This window comes from Manacus candei, unplaced genomic scaffold (assembly GCF_025592945.1).
Source record: "Manacus candei isolate 608988 ecotype Guabito, Panama unplaced genomic scaffold, ASM2559294v1 h1tg000003l, whole genome shotgun sequence".
NCBI classification, from domain to species: domain Eukaryota; kingdom Metazoa; phylum Chordata; class Aves; order Passeriformes; family Pipridae; genus Manacus; species Manacus candei.
This window is the reverse complement of record NW_026138051.1, coordinates 1,893,614-1,912,243: the sequence shown is the minus strand read 5'-3', so window position 1 is coordinate 1,912,243 and position 18,630 is coordinate 1,893,614. Positions and strand designations below refer to the sequence as shown.

The 18,630-nt window shown below is 52.6% G+C and overlaps 1 protein-coding gene across 2 annotated transcripts in view; it reads left to right on the top strand.

The window, feature by feature from the left end:
* Positions 1–14,691: 14,691 nt before the first annotated feature.
* The window catches only part of LOC127471163 (gamma-aminobutyric acid receptor subunit beta-4), a 69,633-nt gene continuing 65,694 nt past the window's right edge, over positions 14,692–18,630 (top strand). For both annotated transcript variants that reach the window (XM_051787834.1, XM_051787825.1), the window contains exon 1: positions 14,692–15,695. In XM_051787834.1, coding sequence (XP_051643794.1) covers positions 15,616–15,695 — 80 coding nt within the window. In that variant the 5' untranslated portion in view covers positions 14,692–15,615. The remainder of the gene's footprint in view (positions 15,696–18,630) is intronic.

Sequence of the window (18,630 nt, the reverse complement as noted above, 5' to 3'; positions counted from 1 at the left end):
AGGATTAACCAAGCCCCACCTGTGAGACCTCCCACAGAAACACAGCACCTCCCAGCCAGGAAACCTGCTGCTTGTCATCTGCAGGTGATCAGCTGCAGATGATTTCACTGCAGTCTGTGGGGTGGGTACAGAGACTCTCGACAGCATCACAGGTGGGCACGGGTTGCTGCTGAAGGCTGGCACCTTCCTGTGGCTGGAGAGGAGATGGATGCTGGCAGCAGGGCCGAGATTGCTGCTCTCAGGCTCAGATTTTGTTCCTGCTGAGGCTGGGAGTGCCCTAGGTGAAGACAGAACTTCTCTAAGATACTCAGTGCTTAGAATAATTCCTCGGCAAACACCCCACCTGGGGAGCAAAGTCTTCCTCTCTAATGCCCTGGTTTTGCAACAAGATGTTTTTTGCAGAAGGGCTTTAAAGTCATCTAGTCTGCTACAGATCACTGGTGAGAGATGATGTTTGGGCTAATGCTCAACTACATCTCTCAGGGCAAAGGGCAGGGAGAAATACTGCAGGAGAGCAGAGAGAGAGAGGAAGAGGAATTCCCTGAGCAGAAATTATTTTGAGCAGAGAAAGCTGCAGAGCAGTGTGGAGTGAGGCAGAAGAAATTCAGGAGAGGGAGGTGGCTCTGCTGGGGGAGACAAAGGAACAGAGGAGAGTGGAAACTCAAAAGACTCCCCCGGGGGGATGGAGGTGGGATGCTGCTCACGGGGGCTCTGTGGAGGCTCCCTGGGCTCAGCGGTGCTTCCCCTGCAAAAGGGATTCCCTCTGCCACCCGCTATTGGTCCTGGCGCAGTGACGAGCTGCTGGAGAGGATTTCTCCTCCCTGCATATGTGGTGGAGGTATAGGAACACTGCGGCCCCATCCCCCTCTGCTCCCCTCCAGAGGATCGGGATTCCTTCCCGCTCAACGCTCTGCACCAGGGCTGAGCACTCACACAGACCCACAGAGCCTGTCCTCAGGGGAACCCACTGGGCTTTGTGCTCAGCCTGGCTGCAGGATTCGGGGGAAGGTTGCTGTGCCAACAGAGCTCTGAGGAAGGGATTCCAAAGCCCAGTCCCTGGTGAGAGCCAACACATGGGCTGCTGTCACTGAGACACCCCCACAGCTATGTGGGTGTCTGTCCATGCAGGAAGAGACACCCAGACACCAATCAGTCTTGCAAAGCAGTTGTGCTCCTGTATGTGCAGGAGGTACAGGCAAGGCAGCCCAGGAGATGTGGGACCTGAGCTGTGTGCTTCCCACTGACCAGTCCCTTTTGCCTTTTCACCTTCATGAAAAAGAAACATAACTGTATGTCCCCCTATTTAAGATCATGCCCAACCATGTCTGAGTGCAAAATATTAAAGCCTAAACCCCTTTCTTGAGTTTAAGTTGTATTTTAGTCATAAAATTCTGGTCTCCAGCACAGACCTCCTGGGCAACCTTGGGACACTACTCTTCTTGTCCCTCTAGCCAAGGGAAAGATCATCTTTACTCTGACCTTGGTCACTGCTTAGGAGTGGGAACTGGCTCCTGTTCTGCCCAGTCCCATGGAAGGCTCTGCTCATCTGGGGAGCATTGTGAGAAAAATTGCCCTGTAGGGGACTGAACCGGTACCTTTTTTCCAGGAGCACCTCTGCTGTCTGCTTTCCTCCTTGGACACGAGCTGCAGAAGAGTTCTGAGAGAGCCATTCCTCCTCTGGGCTGGGGAAGATATAGGGGGACCTCCCACTCCCCAGGTGGGGCTGGTGATGCACTCAGGGCCATTGCACAGCTGCAACATCAAAAAAACTCTTCAGGGGTGGGTGTGTCCTGATGGTTGAGCATTTTCAGGTGTCACAGGTTGCTTTTCATGGAATCACATCTTGCTTTTTGCTGCTGTCTGTGGTTTGGGAAGGAGCAGCACACAAAGCACTGGGGTGAAGTACAGGGCTCACAGAACCAGAGCTGGATGCTGCTCAGAGGCCAGGGGGGAACCTCAGTGGGCCCTTGCAAGAGACCTGAAGTGCAAACTGGACCAATCTGCCAAGTCCTGGCCAGGAAGAAACCAGAACCAGATTGAAACATCCCCTTGACATCATACCCAGACTAAAGGCAGCAGAATGATTCGTTTGGAATTAGCCAAAATTGGGTGAAACTGTGGGGTGTGTCACACTGTCCCAAATTACAGGCATGAGGGTAACATATGCCTGCCTGCTGTGGGTGGGGGACAAACCCCTTTGGGTTGGGACGTCCCCTCCAGGGTGGGAATAGGGACCACTGTGACTGCAAACTGTTCAGGGATCCCTGGTGTCTTCTCCAGTGTCCCAGAGATCCCATGTGGAAACAATGAAGGTTTTGGCCATGCAGACAGATCTGCTTTTTTAACCCCTCTACCTCTTCATTCCTCACTGTCCCTTAGGGAACACTCTGTGAATTCTAATAGTGAACAAGAATTGCCTAATATTTAAAAAACCCAGGATCTTGAATTTATTTTTTTTTTTAAATGTAATTCAGAGTCACCCTCTCCATCCTGTAATGGGGAGGGTAAAGCAGTCCAGGGTGGTGATGAGATACATGAGATATCACAGCACAGAGCCTGGGTGTCCTGCTGCCACCCCAGAGCCCTGTCCACCTCCTGGCTTTGCTTCCCCAGAGAGAGATATTGGGCAGAAAATGAGGGAATATCAAGAGTAAAAGTGGTTAAACCCTCTCTCCCCCCTCTCCCTGACAACCGGGGTACAGATTATGCTGTTTTTCTCCCACCACAATAACATCGTTATTCAACTTGGCAGCACAAGGTGGAGTGAGTGAGTGAGCGACGGAGGGAGAGAGGAGTGACGAAGGGAGGGAGGGAAGGAGAGAGGGAGAGTGCGTTCGGTTGTATTTTTTTAAAATCTATCAAACAGTTCTCCGTTCTGCCGATTGCAAACTCCCGCCCGGCCGTCCCCGCCGCAGCATCCCGCGTTGCCATGCCAACAGAGCCTGTCAGCCCCTGTGTCGTGAGGGACCGCTCCGCTTCCCTGGGGGCCGCGGGCTGGCGACGGGGGGGATGCACATGTGTCCAGCTGATTCGGACCCCTACCCACGGCATTTTTGGGTAATTTTTCCCCCCGAGCTTCCAATGCCGGCAGATGATTTACCCCTCATCAGCCGCCCTTCTAAGACGTCGTCATCGGTGCTTGACTTAATCAGGACATCTCGGCATGAAAAACAGCCTTCTCCTGACCCCTGCACTTCCACTGCCAATTAGATATAATAAAGCAAAGAGCCTTTCCAGTCCCTGCAATGCCTCGGGAGTTGTGGATGTAAATGTGAGTGCCACCACCGGGACATCACAGCCCCCACAGAGAGCTGCTTGACTCCAAGGACAGGGACACAGTGGATGTGCTGCCTGGCTCCAAGCTCACACCAGGCTGTCCTCCCTTCTGGGGGCAAAAAAGTGTCAGCACAGCAACGTGGGGAAGTGGCCCAGGGCTTGTGCTGGAGGAGAAAGCAAGAGCATGCCAACCAGCACTTACCTGAGCCTGGGAAAACAAGAATCCTTGGATCAGGAGTGTCCCTTGCTTTGCCCACTGGTTGCAAGGCGAGGATGGGTTGCAGTGTGAGACTGGAGCTCCAGAGCTCTCTTGCAACCAGTGTTTCTGTGATTAATGTCTGGGCATCTCCAGTTTGGTGGTTCAGTTTTCTCTGCAGGGCTGGGCTGGAATTTTTTCATGGAAGAATTATGTTGGTGGTCTGGAAAACAACTTCACAGCCAGAAGCTGGAGTGGTGGGCTGGGGAGGAGGGCTGGGAAGTGCTTACTTCTGCTGGGTGGCTGCTGGCTGAGGCACCTTAGGTGCAGGTTCCCTGGGGACACAGGCATCCAGCTCTGTCTTTGCTCCTGGGCTGGCCTCTGGAGACTGTCCCTTATGGTTATGTCTTCAAAGTGCTTCGTCCCCTCCAGATGTGGAAGAAGAGCATCCCCTGCTCTGGGTAACAGAGACTGGAGCAAGAGGAAATCAGAAATACAGGTCACCTCACGTCACTGAGCAGTGTTGTGCTGTGTCCTCCTTTGAAAAGGACCCAAGTAGATGCAAAGGTCTGGATTTAGCTTGAACTGTGGGTTCTTCAGGCTTCCCTGGGGCCCCCGGGGAAGGCAGCAGTGGGCTTCAATTAAAGAAACAAGGGAAAATGCATCCCTGGTGTCTGCAAGCCCAATATGGGTAGCTGCTGGCCTTGGAAAATCATGAGCAGCCAAATGTGTGTGACCACACTATGCCTGTGTTTTAGCTCAGCCCTGGTCGTGTCCTACATCCTTTTGGTTTTTGAATGAGGTCCAGGAACACAAAAGAAAGCAAAGAAAAATATGATGTTTCCAGGAACTGGGAGCTCAAATGGCAGCCTGAGGGAATGTGGCAGAAGTCAGTGAGATCCTGGGGTTGGGACCTGCCACTGACTCAGGCAGGGTTTGCTGATCCCAACACAGCCCAGCCCAGAGGTCCTGCTCACCTGGGCTGCTGCTCCTCCCTGCACATCCCACAAGAAGGCTGAAAACTGTGGCCATTCCCATTTCCCATTCATAAAGGAAACTGCCTTTCCCTCCCTGAGGAGGTTTGTACCAAGCAGCACTGCAGGAATGTTTTATACTCCTCCTTCCAGTTGCTTTGTTCTCTTGCCTCCCTGCCGTTTCTTGGAAAAGTTAATTTTCCCCACGGACTTTCCTTAGATGGAAACATTTCCCCTCAATGGATTTGGTGAGCACAGAAAGCATCAGTTTCAAACCTGAGTGGAAATAATTAGAAGCACCTTGGTGAAGAAGAAGTGGGCACACACTGAGAAAGCTTGTACCCCTATATCCATGCCTGGGTTCTCAGCACGTATGGGATGTGGCCCAGATTTGTGCCAATGGCTTTCCAAAAGCTCCTGTTCTAAGCTTCAAATCACCTTCTACTACCTTCTACAGCAGCTGGCACCAGCATAAAGCAAATGTAACATGCTGCTGAAGTGTTATGTCTCTTTATGCACTCACTTTAGGCCAGTGCTGGCTGCAGCAGGAGGTGTTGGTTGGTGGAAAATCAGATGTTTCAGCTATTGCTTCAATTATACATAGCTTTTCCTGAGGAAAGACTCCTCTGCAGTGGAGTGAGAGGGGCAGCAGTCCAGAACGAGGATGGCTGGGAAAGGATTCAGAGCTTTTCTCCACCCTGCCCATGCTATAACCTTCCTCTCTGTCAAGTTGTTTGGGCATCATCCTTTTAAAAAAAAGTGATTTTCTTTAGGCTGGGGCTCTGGCAAGGACAGGCATGGTCAGCAATGCAGCTGGCACAGGCAAAGTCAGCGTGGCCAGGGCACATCCCGGGCTTGCAGCTGCCTCACCCTGAGAGCACCAGGCCCAAGGAAATGCCACCTCCCCTCCTGCTCTCAGCTGTTGTGCTGAACCTTAATTTTTAAAGGGAAAGCAAAAGATTAATTTTCTCAGAAAACACGGTACGAAATGGAAATGTTCTGTGGAGCGAGATGGACTTTTGTTCCTCAATGCTCATGATAGAAAATTGTAATGGACTTTGTTCTGATAACTGTTGCAATACTTACCAGGGTAAATTTAGTATTGCCTCCTATTAGAAATGACAAGAAAGGTGCAGTTAAAACAATACTTTATCCTGACATTTCAGAAGCAGCTGTACTTAGAAAAAGTATTTTTGCTGATCTTTCCAAATTGGGACAAATCAACAGCCGGGTTTGGGATTTTCTGCCAGGTCAAAGTCCTGATACAACACTGTTTTCAGTCAGACTGGGTGAAAAAGCATCAAGCACTGAGCTAAAAGATTTATCTTAATTATTAAGACTCTGGAGCTGAGCATGGGGAAAGCACAGTCTATCACAACCCTTCTACTCCCTCACTGTGTGAGTGTGAACAAGATACCTTGTTTTATGTGCCCCAAAGGCAACATGGATGACTGCCTCCTCCTGAGGACACTGTGAAACAGTGTGGGGAGTCTAAAACAACAAAAGGGAAAGCCAGAGGGTGGCTGAAAGTGGTGGCAATGTCCCTTCTGCAACGTGCTCTGTGCAGGGGCAGCCTGGGTGTCAGGGGACTGATGCAGAGGGCTGAGCTCTCAGCCTCCAGCCTCATTCAGCCACGAAGAAAGGCTGAAATGCAAGCAGAGGGAGCTGGGGAAACCTCATGTGTGGGCCAAACCAGCACTCCAAGACATTTCTTTGGGATGTCCAGGGCAGAGCTCTGCAGCCAGGACTTGTGGCTTCCCAGGGATCTTTCCCAGGGGCTGCCTGTGCCCCCTCCCTGAGCCAGAGCTCAGCTCCAGGCAGGGAGCCTGCACAGTCATGTGGGGAAAGGGACCCTGGGAGTTGTTGTGGAGCAAATGCAAGGACATGTGTAGGGAGATCTATGGCTTTGAGAGGGATTATAAAGACTAAAGGCACTTAGTATGGATGGAAACCAATGGCTTTCCTTGTCATTTGCCAATTCCTTTTTCCTTCCTTCCCTCCTTCCCTCCTTCCCTCCTTCCCTCCTTCCTTCCTTCCCTCCTTCCTTCCTCCCTTCCTTCCCTCCTTCCTTCCTTCCCTCCTTCCTTCCCTCCTTCCTTCCTTCCTTCCTTCCTCTCTCTTTCTCACTCTTTCTCACTCTTTCTCTTTCTTGTTTGTTTGTTTGGTTTTATTTGGGTTTTTGTTTTTGTCTTGTTTTGTTTGGGTTGAGTTTTTTGGTGGTGGTGGTGGTTTTTGTTTGTTTTTTTTTTTTTTGTTAGTTCCAAACAGTTAAAGGTAAAGGAAACTAAGATTAGACTCAAACCCTCTGTGCTGACCATGCCTGTCCCCTTAGTCCAAGTGCCCCCTTGAACCAGTTTAACTGGGAGTGGGAGCCCCTCATTGCTCAGAACAATTCCCTTAACCCAAATCAGTGCAATTGGCTTCAAAACCTGTCTGAGTTCTCCAGTGGTTGTGAGGGCAGCAGGACTGTGTGAATCCCTTATAGGGAGGAAAACTGCATTTTCCTGCAGTTCTTGCCTCAAAGCTGTGACACACCTGAGGACAGACAGCAGCTGTCCCTGGGGGGTGACAGCCACGAGCCCTTGCAGCTCAGTGAGTGGCCAGATGTCTTCTCTAGGCTCCCCTTTCCTCTTTTTTTTTCTGACTTCTCTCTTTCTCCTTACCCTTAGTTGGGCATTTATCTCCCTCTTGGTTCTGCTCCACCTTTTTGTGCCTCTGCCTTTTGCTCCAGGACAGGTCCCTCTCTGCTGGAGCAGTCCCTACTTCTTCTGGTACTAGGAGATGTTCCCCTCCACCTCCTGCCACATGCAGGCACCCTGGCTGGAGATGCTCCTCTCCAGGAGAAGACCTGCCCGTGCTCCATCACTCTCGGCCTGTTGCCAGGCAACACAGCATCACATGGATTTCACTCCCAAGCTCCAAAATAAACTGTAGATAGAAGGGATTTTTCTCCTGCTTTTCCAATAAGGGACCTCACCTGCCTCACTGGCAGGTCTGAGAGGGTGAGAGGTCTCCAGCAGGCACTGTTGGCTGCTGGCTTTGCTGTGGTGCTGCTCTGCCTGGAGCAGGAGAGGTGGGAGAGAGTGGGGTGATGAAGGCAGAGAGGGGACACCTGTGACTCCTGTTGGAACCAAGCCTAGTTTCCTTGTCCCCCCTGGGTGGCTCATTCATGCTTGACATGTCCCACCCACGCTGCAGGCCCCAGGGATGGGCAGCAAGGCCTCTGCCAGCCTGTAGTACCAGCCCTGTGCTCAGATCAGGACAGTTGATCCCAGTGTAAGAGGGAACACAGAGCTTATCCCAGTTCTTTTCTCTTCCGAGATGGACCATACTTAACACACAACTCCTCCTTTTACCTCCCCATCTGCCAGTTTTGCACCTGAGAAGTCACACACTGAGTTTTGTTTGAAGGCAGCGGCCCTTTCCAGGCACAGACCCACAGGCAGCTGGAGCCAGGCATTTGGAGTGGTAGGAAACACTGGCACAATCCTTGTCTCCCATGGGGACTTGTTTGACAGGTGCCCCACCTCCAGCCTGGGAGTTTGTGGTCATTAATTTGATCCTCTTCGTAATTACACAGGAGTTTTGTTTTCACATCTGCACAGTGAATGCTGAAGTGGCTTCAGAAGTTGAGGCATGACCTGAGATTACTTGTTGTCAACAGGCTGATGGACTGTCAGATCTATTTCAGGAGCAAGACACATGTCTGACCGTCTTCCAACCTCTAATGTACAAATTGCATTTCATGACAGCCATATAACACTCCTGAGAGCAAATTTTGGCACAATTATCACCCTTTTCAGGTCATAAAAGTCACTCAGCACTCGGCCACCTGTTTAGAGCTGTCAGCCAAAGCCCCTTGCAACCACTGCAGTGGTTGAACACCATGGGAAAGCACACATGAATAATATCTCACATGAAATGCTGAGCTAACGAGGAGCACACATCACGTTCCCAGTGAGAACATTTTGCAAATACCCTGTCCCAGGCAGGAGAACTCTGGAGGGAGGAAGCACAACTTTCCCAAAGCAGCATGTGCCTTTAGAAAGCACACTTCAGGTGTGTCCTCCTGCATTTCTACACTAAAAACTGCACTCACTATACTGCTTCCATCACAGAAACAAGCCTGCTGGCTGGCTTAGGTGCCAAGTCAAAACTAAGAGAGACTAAACTTGGGAAGAGACCTCCCAACTGGGAATAGGGCAATTGCACTGTTAGTGGGGACCTCTCAATCCAGCACATGACTGAGGGGGTCCTGATCTGCTCCAGAGAAACAACTGAGCAGCTTCCTGGCATGGTGTGACACTGGAAAAAGGTCAGGTGACAGGTTGGTGGATCCTTTTGCATCCCTTACTGGAAACCTTCGTGCTTGATTAGCTCTCTGAAATGCCTGTACACCAACTCACACAGCATGGGGAACAAACATGAGGAATTAGAGATCTCTGTGTGGTCACAGAGCCCCAATCTCACCACAGTTACAGGTCACGGAGAACAGGAGAGGTGCTTGAGGACTGGAGGAAAGTCAGGGTCACTCCAGCCTTCAGAAAGGGCATGAAGGAGGACCCAGGGAACTACAGGCCAGTGAGTCTCAGCTCCATCCCTGGAAAGGTGATGGAACAGCTCATCCTGGATGTCATCTCTAAGCATGTGGAGGAAAAGGTTATCAGGAGTAATCAATGTGGGTTCAGCAGGGGAAATCATGCTTGACCTATCTGATAGCCTTGGGGGATGGAATGACTCGCTGAGTAGATGAGGAGAGAGAAGTGGATCTTGACTTCAGCAAGGTTTTTGACATTGTCTCCCATGATGTCCTCATAGGTAAGCTCAGGAAGAGTGGGTTAGATGAGTGGACAGTGAGGGTGGTAGGTGAGAGTGTGGACAGTGGATTGAGAACTGTCTTGGAAACCCTGAACACACTTTATTTATGTTCTCTCTTTTAGCTCTGCTTGGAGCAGAGAGCCCATATGGGCACCTTGATGTGTGTGACACCAGTGTTGTGTGACACCAGTGTCCTTCACTGATGTCACAGCCTGGGGACTTGGTGCATTTGCCTCTCTCTCTGCAGCTCACACACCTTTGGGATGCTGCCTTCGTGTTTCCCCACGGCATCACCCCTTGACATTGCCCCCACCCGTGACATCCCTGGCCTCTCTTCCCGCCACTGTCCAGCTGTGACTCAGCCTGGTGGCCCCTACAAGCCCCCCTGCATGGCCCCCCATTTGTCATGCAAGCCCTGAGCTGGTGACCCACCCAGCCCTTGTTGAGCAGGAAAGTCACGGGACTCCAACCCCCAGGACATTGTCTGTCTGCAGAGTTCACACCACGAGCTTTGTCACGGGATAAAATACAGAGGAGGGCTTGCTCTCTCCTACATGCCTGTGATGTGGGAGATCTGGACTTGACCTCCCTGAGGCCAAGGAGACCAAGGCCACAGAGGAATGGAGTGCAGGTGTCCCTAGGAACCATCTCTTGTCACACTTGCCATGTCCCCTCAGTGCAGGTGGTGGATGCTGCAGGGATCTGGGAGCAGGGGTGGCACCTGCTCTGGGAACACATTGTCCCTGCAGCCAGGAGGGACCAGCAGCTGGGTTTCTCAGCTCCCTCTGCCTCCTGGGTGATGGTGCTGACCCCTGGCCCTTCTCAGAGCAGGAGAGCTGCAGGGACAGAGGGACAAAGAGGAGCTGAAACCATCCACACCTCCATGTGGTTGTCAGAGGTGGAATTTTTTTACCCAAATCCTTGTAATCCATTCCACTGCTGCTTCCAGCACTTTTGGTTGGAGTTCCATGCCTCAAACCAGGATCTTTGACTCAGAAGGGGACTTCTCTGCTGGTATAAATGGGAAGGAGCTTCCCTAGGAATGAGAGGTGCTACACCCTCTGAAGGGGGAATGCCTCGTGGGAGACATGGACTCAACAGACACACTCTGTGTCAGAACAATTCTCTATCATTAACAATAATGAGCAGGGGAGGCATTTTTTGGTACTTCTCAACTGTCTGCAGGGGCTGAAGGGCTTTTTTCTTGCCTTGTGCCCTTCATATTGCCAGTCATAACATGATCAGAAATGCCAGTCCCAAAGGGCATCGCTGTTTCTCCTGAGCACCATCGTGGAAATGCAAAGAGAAAATGAACTGGGGGTGTTTGATATGCTAAACTCAAACCTGAGCAGGCCTTTGCCACACATCAGGAGTTTGTGTTTGCAGCCCCGAGGTGAGATGTGCAAGTGGGGCAAGTGGATGGCACGTCCCTGCAGTGAGCAGGGCCAGGCAGGAGGAGCTGCAGGAGCTGGCCCTGCTCTCCCCAGCAGTCAGGAGCCAGGGGACATGCAGTCAGACGTGCATTCGTGAGATTAAGGCTCTACATCCCTCAACACACGTGCAGGGATGGATTCACACCTCCCAGGATAGCACAGCTCTGCTGTGGCTGTGTGTCAGCCCTAAGGCTGCCCTGTGGTCATGGCTCACTTGTCTTCCCCATCACCAGCCTTTGGGTATGGCTGGAGCAGACTGTTCCTGTGCCACAGGCTCAACACATGGTATCACCATCACCCTGCAGGCTGTCTGGGCATGGCAGGAGGTGGCTGTGGTGTTAGGAGGCTGGCATGTGCAGGGATGTTCTTTCTTTGCACACATGGGAGCTAAACCTCAACAGCCACAGCTGTCACAGCACTTCTGCACTCTCATAATCAAAGGACCTTCACTCAGATGTTGGACACTTTCTACTGAAATATCTTCCCAGAATCCATTTGCTGAGTGCAGCTGCATGCTTGCAGAGGAGCTCTGAAGCATGCTTTGGTGCTGGCAAGACTCAGCCTCCCCCTCTTCTCCTGCTTTTGCTGACAGGTAGAGACAATCTGATTCATTGCCTCAGCACTTTACACATGCAATCCCCTCAGGCCAGCATTGATCCTTCTCGCCCAAACCATGAAGCCAAAGATGCAAGAAGAAGGCACAGAACAGAGATGAAGCCCCAGCAAGTGCTCAGCTGTTGGGACACTGTGTCTGGGGGGTGTAGACCATAAGCCATGATCTGCAGAGGCTTTTGGCACAATACTGTCACACTGACTGGGACTTGGAGGCAGCACTGGCCATGGGATAAGAAGAGAGGTGAGGGTGTGGAGCTTGCAGCAGAGCAACAAGTAAGAGTGAAAGGAGATTAAGGAGTGAAAATGAATGATTTAATAGTGGAGGACAGCAAATGGCCACAAACACAATCCTCCACGGCCTCTTCAGGGTGATCACGGCCACGGCACATCATCTCCAGCAGCCTCTCACACCTCTTTTGAGACTCAAAATATCAACTTCAGAAAAACTCACTGTTGGGCTCTCACTGGAGATCAGACAGCCCCTGGCAGGAGCAGGAGACACAGCATTTGGGATTCTGGGAGGGGCTCAAGGATGCCCACCTTCCGGAGGGCAGGACGCAAACACCTCAGCGAGCATCGTCACGTACCTGTGTGCATCAGCCCTAATGAGACTCAGCAGAGACGGGTGACTAATTCCAAAGCAGTCCTTTATTCAAGAACATGGCTTCAGGTAGATTATTCAGGAGCACACAACAGCTTCTTTGACTGCATTTACTGCCAAGCAATCGGCTCTCCAGAGTGTCCCGTTGTGGCTGAGTGGTCAGGTAATTCATGTGACACGGTTTCTGCTCCCGACTGGGTGAACTTGCAAGCACAAATGTCACCATTTGTGAGCATAATTTTTCCTCTTCATGTATGCCTCTGACATTTGCTTCCCACTTACCTTTTCTGCCAGTAACATGCAATCATAGCTGGTGGGAGAGAGCAGTGCCGAGGGGCCAGAAAAGGAAGGGACCAGGAGGGGCTAAATGGGGCCGCCGGTGCCCAGAGGCAAATGCTTCTTCTCATTTCTCCAAGAGCTCCTCCCTGGTACCCAGCAGCTTAATTCAGAATAAATGCTTCAGAAACTCACTGCTGTCAGGAGACCAGTGTGCTGGCAGCAGCAGGGAGGTAAATACTGTACCTGTACAGCAGCAGGCACCTGAGAGGCACCACCAGCTCCTCCCAGGCTCAGGGCTCCCAGTGCTACCTGTGCACATGGGGAGATCTTGCAGGACCCTGCCATGGCTGGCTGTGCCCTGCACTGCAGACTCAGGCACACCAGCTGAGGCACTGGAGACAAACTGGCCTGTGGGAAAGGTGGGACCAGCTGCTTTTCAAGCTGGGGTTGAGCCTGACCAAGCACAGCCCTGATCTACTGGGCTGCTTCCTCCTCTTCAACAGGCTCATGGGGAAACCCTGTTGTTTTGACCCGTCTCCCCACAGCTGTCTGGGAAAAGGGGAGCTCTTTAGGCTCCTTCAGCCACAGGAATCAGGGAGCTACGGGAATGAGGGGACCACAGGAATGAGGGAGCCATAAGGTTCTGGGGGGGTTGACATGGGGCCTGTTGAAGCCAAGGAACATCCTGAGGACACAGTGCTGGGCCAGCACGGACAGCCCAGACAGGCAGCAGTTGCTTTGGGCTTCACGATGCAGTGAAGTATCATCAGCCAAGCTGGATGTCCTGGTGGAGTCCCTGCACTAACTGCAGCCTGGGAGGCCACAGGGAGTGGTCTGCAGTGCAAACTTCTCGGTAGCATGCTGCATCCTGCCTCCTGACTCCACATGGGCAGACACATTCCCTGGCATGTGACAAGTGCCACTGACCTGCTTTGGTCTTTGAGAAAACACTGGAGAGCACTCCGGGGCTTTAGTCATGGAAGTCTGGAGGAGCAGGGGTGGTCCAGGCTCTAAACCAAGCAGAGAATATTCTCCACCAGTCTCAGCAGCAGATGAGAAGATCTTTTCCCCTCCTGTTCTAGCACAGCATTACTGTACATGCAAAACCTTCCCTGAGCTTTCCTTTTCCCCACAAACCCCACATTTGCTGCCCCCAGGACCTTCCTGCAGTGTCACCAGGACAGAACACCACACAGCCCAGCTCTTCCTTGGTTTAGTGTCTCTGCATTGCAACAGTTCAGTCTGGCATGCAAAGAGGAAGCTCTTTAAAAGGGTCACTCTCCGCTCCTCTGTTTGGGAGAAGGAGATTGGGAGTGTGTGATCTGTGGCGTGCCTCTGATGAGGAAACCATGTAGAGCCAAGCGTGAGGAAAAGGAGCATTAGGAACCCCAGAGCTGAGGATTCTTCCAGCTGGGGCTGGGGCAGACCTCCTCATAGGGAAAGGCAGGACAGAGGTGCTGCCCAGTGGCCACTGGGCACTGCCCTGGGCCTCTTCAGGGGCATTTTGGACCTTGTCCCGTCCAGCTGCAGTGACACATCTGCTCTGCCCTCTTGGCCCACAGGGCTTTGGAGACCATCCCCACATCAGGTGTAAGCCAGCACCAGGGGAGGGGAGACTTACCTGCTCAGAGGGCTCTGAGCTGCCGGGCAGGCACAGAGCAAATGGCATCCAGGACGGTCCTGGAACGAGAGCTTGGATGTTTCCTCCTTGAGCCATGGCTTCTGCTCTGCATTCAAAGTGCTGCTGGATCTCCTTTTCCTAGGAAAAAATCCTTCATGGTAACACCCTCCTGCATGCCTGCTGCAGGGTTCCTTAATTATATTACTTTTTTGAGGCAAAGATCGGAAGCTGATGCACAGGAGGCTGTGACAATCTCAAGGGCTGTTACCATTTCAGCAGTCAAAGACACAGCACCAGGAGCTGATCCTCAACAGCATTTCTGGAAGTTCACGCTCCCCGTTTTCCACAAATTCTACTGTATGCATAACACAGCACCCTTCAGGGAGAGCTAAGCATCCCTGCTGAACTGGGCTTCCCTGGCCTGGGGAAGTCTTCAGCCCCACCAGAGTCTTCAGATCTTCCCCAGGAGGAGGCCACCAGGCCATTCTGCCCCATGGCATGGAGACAGTCTCAGTAAATCACCTTATTTTTCATCTCTGTGGCTGAAGGAAGGAGCTCAGCCTTTGCTGATCACACCGTTTCAGGCAACCACGGCACCCACCAGCCGAGCCACTCTTGTCCAGGTGCATCCCCCTGCTTGCCAGAATGCCATCACCTTTCCCACCATCTTCCCTGCTCCCGTCTCCCTGGGGGGAAAAAAATAAAAGCAAAACACCAAAGCACAACCAAAAAACCTCCTCCATCCCCTCTGCAAGCCAGCAGGGGTTAATGTTGTCAGCCATGACGTCAGGATCCCAATTTGTCCGGAGAGTCCCCCTCCCCAACCACAAACTCTCTCTCTCCTCCCCTCCTCTTGTGACTTTGCAATGAGCAGCAAAACTCCACAGGAGCTGCGGCAACAGCACTAGGGAGACATCCAGCCCTCCCTCGGAGAGCAGCACTTTCCACAGACAGGGATTTATTTATTTTCTACACATGCATATATGTATTTATTTATTTTCTGGGTTGCATTTGTTTTTCCTTTTTTCCTTTTTAACCCTTTCACAAAAACCTCTCGAGTGACGAGCCCGAGATTTCCCTAAAATAAAATAACGGCACGGTGGGGCTGGGCTGCTTCCCCTTCCCCCTCGGAAAATAAAAGAGGAAGGGGGAGCAAATAGGTAAAATCCAGAATAAAACCCAATCGCTAGAAAACTCACACGTCCTCCCTCACACACACACACACACACACACACACACACACACACACACACACACACACACGCTCTTTCTCCTCCTCCTCCTCTCTGAAGGTGGGTAGCAGGAGCCATGCAACATCTGCAGAACCGGATGGCAAAAGAGCAGGAGGAAAAATAATCCAAGTGGAGTGCTCAGGGGACACTGAGTTGTTTTTTTTTCTTTTTATTTTTTTTCCTTTTTTTTAATTATTATTTTTTTCTTCTTCTTTTTCTTCTGCGTACCTGTGAGATTCGATTTCACATTTTGCTGAGCCCATTTTGGGGCATTTTATTTTGCTTTCTCTTGGGATTTTCTCCATTGCCAGAGGATGTCTCTTGTTGAGAGGATGCTGAAAGGAAGAAGAAACGAATTCTTTGACTGGCACTGAAGGAAGGGGGGGGTATTTTTCCCCCACATTTTTTAGGTTTTTTCATTATACTTTTTCTCTAGGAAATCATTAACTGGGGGGGGGGTTGGTTTCTTTTTTCCCTCCCCCCCTTTTTTTGGAGGGGGATTTCAGAAGATCCATCTTTCTTTCCCCTCCCCTCCAAAGATTTTTTTTTTCATCCTTCGTCTTTGTGGAAATGTGGACATTTCAGGCAGACAGATTGAGTGGAATTGTCTCTGCTTTAGCAGCTCTTTGTCTCGCCTGCTGTGCGCAAAGGTAAGGATTGCGATCCCAGGCTGCAGGGACAGGGGGGCTGACACAGGATTTGTTTGTGGTGTTTGGGGTTTTCTCCATCGATCTGTATGTGGCAAAGGGGAGGGGGTTCTTTCCCCAAATTGCTTCCCCTGCTGCCCGCTATTGTTATTCCCCGGTCCGTGTCGTTTTAGGGGGAGGAGGAGGGATGCTCATACATGAGATGTGGAGCACACTCTGCAGACGGAGCCCACCTCGCAGCCCACTTGTGTGTGTGTGTGTGTGTGTGTGTGTGTGTGTGTTCCCCCCTTCCCCCCTACTCAGCCTGGGGGGGAATGGCAAACCGAAGCGTTTTCCCGGGGAACATGGTGTCTGTGGGAGCCGCAGGAGCGCCTGGCACCGCGCTCTGTGCAGCCGCGCCGGGCACAGCGCTCGCTGCCTCGGCCGTGCCTGTGCCCGCACACACGCAGCGCACACGCAGCCACACTCACAGCCGTGCCGTGCCACAGCCCCGGCTCTGCGGCGCTCCGGAGGCGATGCCCACGGCCGTGCCTCCGCGCAGATTTATGGCATGCAGCCCCGCGGTCTGTGGGTGCCGTCCCTCCCCATCCATCCCCGCGTGTGCACCTTCATCCGCCCCCCTCCGGGTGCACACGCATGTGTGTCACTACCCAGGGCACGGCACGCTCTACCTGCTCTGCATGGCACCCTGAGCGCCGGCACTGGATGCCCTGCGTGCCCCAGCCGCAGCTATTCCTGCCGCGTGCCCCGAGTGCCGCAGGCAGCCGGAGGGCAGGCACCCATCCAGCCTGGGCGAGGTGCACAGAGCACACCTGTTTGCTCCCACACGGTGCTTATCCACCGCCTTCACACGCAGGAGTAGCGCTGCCTCCTCCTCCTCGCCCAGGCGAGCAGGTGGGTTTGTACCCCGCTGCTGCCGCCGGGTGTGCGCCGAGCCTGCCGAGGAGCTTGGGGAGGTGGTGCTGTGGCATTGCCTTGCCCAGCCGTGCACGGGGAGCAGCGCGTTCCCAGCGCACACACGCAGGTCCCTGCACAGCCTTGCGGGGCCGAGGATGATGCCCAGATTTGGGTTCCCATAGTTATAAACACGCACATGCGCAGACGGACGCCCACCTTGCCCACACCGTCCACGCGTGGTCCCGCTGCGTGGGACACACAGGCAGGCGTGCCCGGGGGCACGGTCCGAGGAAATGTGTGCAGAATGATGCCCACGGCGGACCCCCTGTCTCTGCATGTGCGTTCAGACCTGCTCCTGATGTTCACCTGCACCTGCAGCCTGCTCGGAGACAAAACACTCTCCCGTGTGCACATGCCTTCGGCTACTCCCACCCCCCCCAGCCAGCAGCACGGGCCGCATGTATGTAGATGCTTGGCTGCAAGTGTGCGTGTAGATATGCAAAGCACATGCCCACCCACACGGAATCAGGGACACGGCACTCCAGAATTCAGTTCACGGGCTGGATGTGCGCGCTCCCCGAGCGGATGCAGACCCACATTTGCCAGGAATAGCTCTGACATGCAGCTGCTCGCCCACAGCTGGGCAAACGCACGACTTGCCTCTTCAGCAGGAGGGATGTGGCTTTTTGGATCAAAAGGAGCGCTGAGAGGAAAAAGACCTTGCCCTTAACCATGATGCCAGTTTATTCCCTCACTAGGCCAACTTGTAGCTGCTGAGGAGGAAAGACCCCCTGTATCCCCCTTTCCACTCTGCAGGGCCCCTGGCACATTGGTTACTGTCTCTGTCTCAGTTTCCCTGCCTATATTAAAGAGGTAACACTTCTTCCTGAGTTTATGTCCTGTAGGAAGCTAAACAGAAGTGTTTAAATCCCCTGAGAAATACATAGTGTCCATATTATGAATATGGAAACCTATGAACATGGAAATCTATGTACCTGTAGGAACGGCTTCTAGACATGAACAAATGCTGGTGCACACTATCAGTAACCCACAGTGACAGTACATAAGCATGCTGCAAATCCCCACATACTGCAGGGAAATCCACAGGTGCAAGTGGACCTTTCAAGCCTAGACACTGTGTTGTGAAAATGCCCACCTGTGTGCAACTCTCTGGCTTTTTCACAGTGATTGAAGCAATGCAACGAAGAGCTGTACCACGCTCAGGTGCATGCTCAGGAACAGAGCTCAGACACAGCACAAGTGCTCAATGGTTTGTCCATGCACCAGAGCTGGGCCTGGGAAGTGTGTGTGCTGTCTCACTTTTGCACATCCCTGTCTGGTTGAGAAATCCCTGCACACACACACTCCCAGACTGACTCCCCAGTGATCCTACATGCCTCCACTCACACCTCTGTGGAGAGCCTGGGCACCTGGGAACCCAGCCTCAGGCACCCACCAATGCCTGCTTCTGTGCTCCTGCATAAATTGTGTCCACAGCCCAGTGTCTCATCATATCCCAGTGGAGCAAGGTCTGCACCCACTGTCACCTCCAGTCACCTGCAGTCACTGACTGGGCTGTGGTCACACAGGTTTGTGCACATTCCTTAACTGCCCCCCTGAGCTCCAGTGCTTTCTTGTGTCTGCATGTCCATGTGCACAGGCAGGGAGTCCCACACAGCAGGGACAGCACGTCTGTCTGTCTGTGTGTGCAGATACACAGACGTGTCAAGCCAAACCCCCGTGCCCAGCGAGGCAGGGGGCTGGCTGGCAGAGGCAGTGCTCTGGTGCAGCTTTCCAGCCTGACTGGGATGGATGTGGGAGGCGGTGTTGACAGGGAGACATGCTGTTGTGGTGGGTGACTGCAAAGAGCAGCGGTTGTCACCGGCAGGGTCTCTATTCTCATGCAAAGCAGGGGACGAGGGTGGCACAGAGGCTGGGTATTCAGGCAGAAAACCTATTTACCCCGCAGCACTGAATAGGTTCAATATTTTTAGCATCCCCTGCTTTCTGGTTTCCCACCTTCGGTTTCGGTTTGGCTCTT